This window comes from Macrobrachium rosenbergii, chromosome 15 (assembly GCF_040412425.1).
Source record: "Macrobrachium rosenbergii isolate ZJJX-2024 chromosome 15, ASM4041242v1, whole genome shotgun sequence".
In the NCBI taxonomy this organism is placed as follows: domain Eukaryota; kingdom Metazoa; phylum Arthropoda; class Malacostraca; order Decapoda; family Palaemonidae; genus Macrobrachium; species Macrobrachium rosenbergii.
The window spans coordinates 13,064,944-13,074,682 of NC_089755.1; the positions used below are offsets into that span (position 1 = coordinate 13,064,944).

Sequence of the window (9,739 nt, forward strand, 5' to 3'; positions counted from 1 at the left end):
TAGAAAAGAACTATATAAGATAAATAATACATAATACAGCCCATCCTTTAATAATACCTGTTTAAAAGAAGGTCTACTCCTTCAAATAATAATAATAATAATAATAGCCTGTGAGTAAAGAAGCTGCTAATAATGAAATATACCGAATTATTATTATTAGATAAATATATATAATAATGTCTCAAACTGTCAGAGAGAGAGAGAGAGATCGTCTAACTCTTTAAAAATCTCTCTCTCTCTCTCTCTCTCTCTTCTCTCTCTCTCTCTCTCCCTGATAAAACTAGGGGAAGCTATGAAGCCGTGTGGGTGTGGGAAGTGTTTGTGTGGGTATGGGGTGTTTGTGTGGGTTGGTATTTGTGTGGGTGTGGGATTATTTGTGTAAATAAACATATTGTGTGGGTGTGGGGTTGTTTGTGTGGGTGTGGGGGTATTGTGTGGGTGTGGGGTTGTTTGTGTGGGTGTGGGGTTGCTTGCATAGGTGTGGGGGTGTTTGTGTGGGTGTGGGGTTGTTTGTGGAGGTGTTTGTGTAGGTGTGGGGTTGTTGGTGAGGGTTGTTTGTGGGGTATTTGTGTGGGTGTATGGTTGTGTGTGTGGGTTTGGGGGTATTTGTGTGGGTGTGGGGTTGTTTGTGTAGGTGTGGGGGTGTTTGTGTTGGTATGGGGTGGATGTTGGGTTGTTTGTGTGGGTGTGGGGTTGTTTGTGTGGGTGTGGGGTTGTTTGTGTGGGGGTGTTTGTGTGGATGTTGGGTTGTTTGTGGGGTATTTGTGTGGGTGTATGGGTGTGTGTGTGTGGGTTTAGGGGTATTTGTGTGGGTATGGTGTTTGTGTAGGTGTGAGGGTGTTTGTGCCAATCTGAGGTGCTGTGTGGGAGTGTTTGTGTGGGTGTGGGGTGCTGTGTGGGTTTGGGGCTGTGTGGGAGTGTTTGTGTGGGTGTGGGGTGCTGTGTGGGTTTGGGGCTGTGTGGGAGTGTTTGTGTGGGTGTGGGGTGCTGTGTGGGAGTGTTTGTGTGGTGTGGGGTGCTGTGTGGGTTTGGGGCTGTGTGGGTGTGGGGTGCTGTGTGGGTGTGGGGTGCTGTGTGGGGGTTGTGTAGGTGTGCTTGTGTGGGTGGGGCGGGAGGGGCCCCACCCCAACAGCACTTCATAAACAACAACCTACTGTACATCGTTCATTGAAGCATACGAGAAGAGAGAGAAATAAAACTTGAAGAGTCCACCTCTAGTCTAGATATACATAAAAGAAGGAAGGAAGGAATTTCAACACTGCCTGAGGAAGAAGAAGAAGAAGAAGAAGAAGAAGAAGAAGAAGACGCACCGGAGGGAAGCAGGCGCGCGAGCGAGCTGACGCATCCTATTACTCTAACAGCTCTGAGGCAACTGGGATGGATGGAGGGAGAGAGACCCGAGTGACCTACCTAAGTTAAATCGATCTTTCTTTAGTTTTTCTTTGCTTTGTGTCATGGTTGCCTGTTTGTTGATTTTGTTCTGTATATATTTATTTGTTTTTTATTTTCCCACGTTTCATAGTGATACAACTACCACTTACACCACTACTACTACTACTACTACTACTACTACTACTACTACTACTACTACTAATAATAATAATAATAATAATAATAATAATAATAATAATAATAATAATAATAAACCAAACAAAAACTTCTTTCCATTTTTTCTTCTGAAGATGGAAAAGAGAAACCCACAAGATTCCTGTGTATAGGAGGATTTCTTACAGGAAAATGCAGAGTACATGGAATACAGAAAATAAGAAAATAGTTTCCCTCCCTTATATGCCTAAAATGAAACAAATTACATAAAAAAATGAAAGAAATTAAATATAAATTTATGTATACCTTTGACAACACCGTAAAAAAACAAAGTATGCAAAAATAAATTGGAAGGAGAAGATAGTAATGCAGATGATATAGGGGGAGTATATATAATTAATTGCAACAATTGTGGAGACAAATATGTGGGTGAAACCGGTAGGGGAATAAGGACTAGAATCCAGGAGGGCAGTACAGATCACCTCACAGGGGAGTGCTACAGCTAGGCATTGTTGGGAAAAGGACCATAGGATGGATTTTAAAAACAATAGACTTATATACAAAAGCAATAACATCAGTCATAGGAGGGTAGTGGGAGGGGCTCTCATCAGAGAGATTAAAGTGATAGAAGGAAACAGAGGATTTACCTCAGAAGATCCCATAAGCCGAGCTTTAATATTAAAAGAAGCTAAGATCGACCCTTCAGACCTGGGGGTCAGGTATCCTGACCATCAGTTCAGAATATCAGACCTACAGGAGAAGATTAACAACTCTCAAGAAAATGGAAACCAGGACAGCCATCATATAAATGACAGCACAGGGAGAAGAACTTTACGGGCTGCTCTAGGAGCAAGAGCCCGTGCTGGCACAAGGCCAGCTAAATCTAAAACAAAGAGAAGAACTTCCAGAAGATTGCTGGGCCTTGAACCGGCCTGACTACCTTCACATCTCTTGAAAAAGGGTCACAGTTAGGACCTGAAAGTACTCAAGATTAAAGTAATATGTAAATATTTACGAGTACACAAGTTATACACACAGAATTTTGTGGGTTTCTCTTTCAATAATAATAATAATAATAATAATAATAATAATAATAATAATAATAATAATAATAATAATAATAATAATAATAAGAAGAACTTAGAAGAAGAAAAAAGAAGAAGAAGAAGAAGAAGAAGAAGAAGAAGAAGAAGAAGAAGAAGAAGAAGAAGAAGAAAAGAAGAAGAAGAAGAATTTCTATCATCACCTTAGTTATGTGTTAATATGACAGGTGGATAAGAAATGACTTCCTTAACAGATCTTCATTAAACTGACTTTCATCAAATGATCTTGAACTTATATTATCCAGTGATCTCAGGAAAGGCACCAGTCAGTTATCCTATCTTGATTTGTTACATGAAGTCAAGTGTTGTTGATTGAAGTCATTCTCTTTAACAAAAGACTGTTTTGTGCTCGCAAAGCATACAAATGAAAAGCCATTTACAAAGGATCAAATAACAACGCTTCTTCTGGCTAAGATGCAATAAGGACAAGTGTTCGTTGGTCCTTTTCGGCCTCTGCAATAAATTAGGGACTCTAATAAAAGGATGTCGGTAGTCTGGTGGGGTATTGGTATGTAAATAAGAGTCCTTCCTATCTCTCTCACTCTCTCTCTCTCTCAAATATATAAATAAATAAATAAAAATAAATAAAAATATATATATATATATATATATATATATATATATATATATATATATATATATATATATATATATATATATATATATATAATATGTATATTATATATATATGAATATATGTATATATATATATATAAATATATATATATATATATATATATATATATATATATATATATATAAAAATAATCAACACACAATCATGTGTGGAACAGAAATAAATTTCTGACTCACGTTGGGATAAAACCCAGGTCTTTCAGGTGGAAGGCAAGGGCAGTTGCTCTCAGGTTCCAACTTCTTTTAGACTTGTATGGCCTAGTGGATAGCGCCCTTGCCTTCCACCTGAAAGACCTGGGTTCGATCCCGACGTGAGTAAGAAATTTATATATATATATATATATATATATATATATATATATATATATATATATATATATATATATATATGTACACACCCAAATACACATATTATATACAGTAGATAGACAGACAAATATATGTCTGTGGTTCCAAACATTATCTCATCACCAAGAGAACAGAAGCTCATTTATCTAATTAAAAAGACAAACAACAGGAACCTGTGATAACAGTGGAGAGAAGAAACCGGATGAAATCAACCACATCTTGAATCCTATTTTAAAGAAGGATACCCGTCTCCTAACCGCCACACCCCCACCTTAGACGGGACCTAACGACCTCCATATCCGTTAATTGCCTGTCATTGCAAGACGCCTTCTGGGAATTGTTCCCCTGTGTATTGCAATGTTAGGAAATCATTATTGTTCTAGAGGGTTGGAGATATAACCTATTAGTCAGTTTTTTTAATGTCGCTTTTGTTTGATTCATATAAGCTCTTCATTTTTCATTCATATGTGTATATATACATATGTATGTATGTATGTATGTATGTATTTATGTATATAATGTATGTATGTATGTAATATATATATATATATATATATATATATATATATATATATATATATATATAAATATATATATATATATATATATATGTGTGTGTGTGTGTGTATATGTGTGTGTGTGTGTGTAATATGTAGATATAAAATGTGTGTGCATGATCCCATGTGTGTGTGAATAGTAGTATATATATATATATATATATATATATATATATATATATATATATATATATATATATATATATATATATATATATAATGTGTGTGTGTGTGTGTGTGTGTGTGTGTGTGTGTAATATGTAGATATAAAATGTGTGTGCATGCGTGTGTGTGTGTGAGTGTATATATATATATATATATATATATATATATATATATATATATATATATATATATATATATATATATATATATATATATATATATATATATATATATATATGTGTGTGTGTGTGTGTGTTTTGACATGAACCCCAAATTCCGTGGGGCCGTCAGGTTCTTCAAGATAGATCTCAAGCATTGGAGACTAGGAGAGGTCTGAAGGACTGTGACAATCTCAAGAAGAAGGGTGCCAAAGGAAATACTGAAATTACCTTAAAAATGTGTTATTACCATGACTATATTACAAAAATGTGCACATGAGCCCAGATTTCAGACAGCACAGCAAAACATCAAAAATAATCCACAGGAATCACAAAAGATCCACTCTCAAGATGCACTGAGAGAGAAAGACACTTTAAGAACCACAAGGACGACTATCGAACACTTTCATGCTGACCACAGCTTCTCAGCTGCCACAGAAGAACACCTTCTTCTGGAAAAACTGGGGACTACACACGAGTCTCCCACTTCTCTTCAGGAACAAAATCCTCAAGAGTCAATGTTATGCGGTGCAGTTTTTCTTTGTATTGCGTTGCACCACATATGAATGACCCGTGTCTGTTGACTTTCACTTGATAGTAACGCAGGGGACTCGGTAAGTTAGGTTGAAATTGTCTATTAATATTTTTCACTTTTCCCGGAGGGGGGTAAGAATTCACCGGGCACGGTTTTTCATAAGTTTTATTCTAACACTACTATTTCACACGGCCAGCCACACTGGACTTAGAAATTTCTTGATGTTAAGAGAGGAGCGAGTGACACAATCCTACCCAATTTGGTTTTCAAGTAACTCTGGCTAAACATTGATCAGAATGAACTCTGGACCTATGTTGAATAAAACTCCGCCTCCTTGGGGACGTCTACTTTACTCTTAATGGTTCAATCTTAACTCCCACTTTTGGCAAGGACAAATCAGGTCAATTTTGCTGACCTTTTGATTCCTCTAGCGCCTCCTTTCTTTCCCACATCTTGGAGGTTTGTTTTGGTTACACTTCAATTTACTTGGTATCATGGCTCATCACTTTTAAACTATCAACATCGTCTCTCTCTTCTCTCTCTCTCATAATCCCGATCAGTGAATCTCATACTTATTCACTGCATAACATCACTCGGTCACCTACCTGCATTGACTACAATGCAAGTAGATAACCAACTCAACTTGACTATAGTCAATTACGTCAATTTCAATAATTTCTATTAACAAGCAATAACTGCAAGAAAAATAATGCATCATAGTGCTAAACACAATAAGTAAGAATTTAAAAATCAAACACTCAAACTAAATGCAGAAAATTATGGCAAAGTAAATATATCAAATGCCTATTACTCTCTGGTTATCAATCATAAATTGTAAAATAAAAAAATCAATCATCAAATGTTCAAGTGCAAGTCAATGGTAAATGCTATTACTCTCTAGGAAGGATTCTGTCCATCATGTCTTTGATTAAGGTAAGCTTATTCAATATTAATTTCCTGACAATCATAAAAGAAATGAAAGCAAACAGTATCAAAAGAATGACATTTATGAATGACATGATAGGAGAAATCTCGGTCTTATATATATGAAAGAAAGTATGAACCTCTTCTAGCTTTGTGAATGTCTCCAATTCCAGTTCTGAAAGTTGAAATTCGTTAATAACTGCAAACTGATGTACACTTTTACTGAAATTCAAACTGTATGTCGTGAAGACTGTAGGTTTGTAATACAAATTATGTAAAATAACCAATTCACAAGCAGATGAAAATGAGTGTACATTAATGAAAACTACTTCTGTTTTGTTTGACTTACAGTCAATCTTAGCATTCAATCTGTTTGCTGAGAACACAAAAATTTCATCATCAATGATTTGAGCCTTGAAAGTTTCTGTAAACGGTATATATTTACAATGGTTCTTACCATTCTTGTTGTTTACAAGATCATCTAGGCAATGAAGAGCATTCAAGGGTTCATAGAAATTCACAATGTTACAAACATATACACCATCATTAAGCATGACACATTCCCTGAACTTATGTTCGGGAATTTCAGTCACTAGGAACGAATCATGCTGCAAGGCAAAGTGTCGAACTGTTCCTTCTAGTACAATGGACTTATTATCTACTACCATTGGGAATGGATAGACTGACATCAATGAGTTGACGTCTGGATTGTTGAAGGGATCACTAGTATGATTTGATTGGCTACCACTTTCACTGTTATCAGGCCATAATAGTCCACTATATTTTCTACTAGTGGCTTCAAGTGATTGTTCACAACACATTTCTGAATAATGGCTTCAATTTCACTAGGGGTTATCAGAAAAAGGCGACAGCAGGTTTTACCTGCCATCATGATTGCATTGAGTAATTCCTTGTATTCCAGAAGGAAATTACTTGTTTCTATGAGCAGTTGCTCCATCATTTCTGTTTGATGGATTCTAGCAATTTCTGATGAAACATTATGGAGGGCACTATTCACAAATTCTTTCAGCACTGTGATCATTTTCTGATTTTGATTGACATTTCCTATTACTTTATTATAGACAGTGCCCTGCTCAGAAGCCCAATTTTCAAGTTGAGCCACTCTTTCCTTTAGCCTTTCAACATTACCATTAGTCGCCACTCCAAAGAGATTGTGTAAAGCGACGCCTATAAAGGGTATGAGTGATCGCTTTACTACTTTCCTTGGCATAACACTATCGATGTCCTCTGCAACTTGGAGAGCATGTCGTACAAATTTCTATCTTGGACACTTTGTAATCCTGCCTGTATCTGATTGCTCAGCTGGACTAACTGCTCTCTCTGATCGATAATGGAGTCCGTCTGGATCTTAACAATGGCTAGGTCCTGTATCATCTTAACCTTGCCATGCTCCTTGATGATGGCTCCCTTTCTTAGTTGTACGAGTGAGTTCACAATTTGACTCACTGCCAACCACCATACAATCCATTTGCTGAAATAATGTTATCAAGCAGTAAAAATCTTATCAACTACATTTGTTTACCATTGCACTTGCCATTACCTTCTTCTCAAATTATACCTTGGGGTCATTGAAGATTCTATTTTATTATCTATCTTATCTTTATTGGACAAATCTTTCAACTGGGTAGACGACCAAGGTTCTGAATGAACTACTTTAATGTGGTTCCAATGTACAATGGATTCTTTCAAGGTAATTTCATGCATTAACTTGAATTTATTCAACTTCAAAACTTCTAAAACTCTATATGGACCTCGAAATTTTGGTGATACTTTAATATTAGGTCCTTCAAGAACATGATTGAGTACATAAACTTGTTGTCCTACCTTTAACGAGGGTATGGTGGATCTGTTATTGTAATGCTTACTAGATTTTTATGTAACTCCTTTAATCTAGCCCTGGTGACTTTAACGGTCTCGTACGTACGTCTTGTCTTCCAAGCAATATAGTCCTCGTAGTTGTACGTACGTCTGGGTGGTGTGGCATCATCCAAAAGTGAATTTGGCATTCTCTTTTGGTAGCCATACAATAGGAAATGAGGAGTTTCTCCTATTGATTCATTTACTGTGTTGTTTAGAGTAAATTGTATGTCTTCGAGAGTCAAGTCCCAGTCTTCAGTGCTAGGGGTTACCAATGTTTTCAGAACATCCTTTATCTTGCGATTTGTTCTTTCTACTGCTCCATTTGAGCTTGGCTTATATGCTGTTATTTGACATTTCTGTATTTCATAAAAGTCACACAATTTCGTTAGAATGTCACTAGTAAATTCAGCAGCATTGTCTGAGAGCAAAACTTGAGGACATGAATGTCTGGTTATAATTCTAGACTTAAAGGCTTCTGCCACCGTTGATGCTTCTCTGTTTCTAGTTGGAACAATTTCTACGTATCTGGTCAAATAGTCAATGAAAACTAAAATCTGTTTATTTCCTCTGATGGTGTTCGGGAATGGACCAAAGAAATCCATTGTGACTACTTGAAAAGGATTTAATTCTGAAGGATACATTTCCAGAGGAGCCTTGACGTTGACATTCCCCTTATGTATATTACATAGGGTACAATTCTGAACAAATCGAGTAGCATCTTCACTACATCGAGGCCAAAAATAGTTTCTAGTGATTGTTCTACATGTTTTCTTAATTCCAGGATGTCCTGATAACTTGTATGAATGGGTTAGTTCTAAAACGTCTTGTATTAGTGTATTAGGAATGTACAAACGTGAACAAGCATTTGGTTCGTCTGAAGTCTTGTACAATAACCCATCTATCAATTGAAACTCTGAATTTTTCTCACCTTGCAAGAGGTTACCAATACTTTGTCTAAATCTAAGTCTGTGATTTGACAACTGAAGGCGAAATTATGAGTGGTAATTTGTTTCTCGTTCTCTTCTTGTGATCTAGATAAGGCGTCAGCTAATGTGTTATATCTACCAGGTATGTATCTAAATTCTGGGGCAAATTCTAATACGCTAACGAACCATCTATTGAACTTCATATTATTGGTAAAAGCCCTTTTCTTGAAAAGATCACAAATGGGTTTATGATCTGTAAGAACATTAATTTTATGTCCTAGCAAAATGTGTCTAAATTTCTGTAATCCCCAGACTAATGCCAAACATTCCCTTTCTGTTGTACTGTAATTTCTTTCAGCTGCATTCAAAACTCTACTGGCATAGTATACAGTCCTCATCCTTGTTTTATCCTTTTGCATCAAGACGGCACCTAGTCCTGTACTTGAAGCATCACAGGCTAAGTAGAATTCCTTCTCGAAGTCTGGATAAACTAGGATAGGATCTGTTATCAACATATCCTTTAGTGTTTTGAACGCTGCTTCCTGTTCATCTTTCCACTCATAGTTAGCATCTTTCCTAGTTAACTCAGTTAATGGTTTTGCTATGGTAGCAAATCCCTTTATGAAAGGTCGATAATACCCTACCATACCTAGGAATCTTCTTAGTGCCTTCAAATTTCTTAGGCTGGATAGTCTACAATAGCCTTAATCTTTCCTTCTTGCATTTTCAAACCATGTTCACTGATAACATGTCCTAGATATTCTAGAGATTTCTTCAGAAACTGACATTTCTTAATTTTTACCTTTAAACCGGCCTTTCTGAGCCTATCTAATACTAATTCTATTGTCTTGAAATGACTCTCTACATCCTTACTAGCAATTATTACATCATCAAGATAAACCGATACGTCTTCAACATCTCCCAAGATTTGCAGCATTAAACGTACAAACGTTAAAGGAGC

At 36.3% G+C, this 9,739-nt stretch overlaps 1 protein-coding gene across 1 annotated transcript; it reads right to left on the reverse strand.

Moving 5' to 3' along the window:
- Window positions 1–370: 370 nt before the first annotated feature.
- LOC136846260 (uncharacterized) lies at window positions 371–1,456 on the reverse strand. Its single transcript, XM_067117068.1, has 2 exons — window positions 1,411–1,456; window positions 371–1,134 (listed from the first exon to the last, which is right to left on the reverse strand). The coding sequence occupies exons 1-2, from the start codon at window positions 1,454–1,456 to the stop codon at window positions 371–373; spliced, it is 810 nt and encodes a 269-aa protein (XP_066973169.1).
- Between the last annotated feature and the right edge of the window lie 8,283 nt (window positions 1,457–9,739).

Excerpts from the sequence above, each read along its gene's own strand:
- LOC136846260 (XM_067117068.1), bottom strand. The coding sequence starts at position 1,456 with ATGACACAAAGCAAAGAAAAACTAAAGAAAGATCGATTTAACTTAG. Across the intron at positions 1,135-1,410 it reads GAAAGATCGATTTAACTTAG|TGCTGTTGGGGTGGGGCCCC; the intron begins GTAGGTCACTCG and ends TTGTTTATGAAG.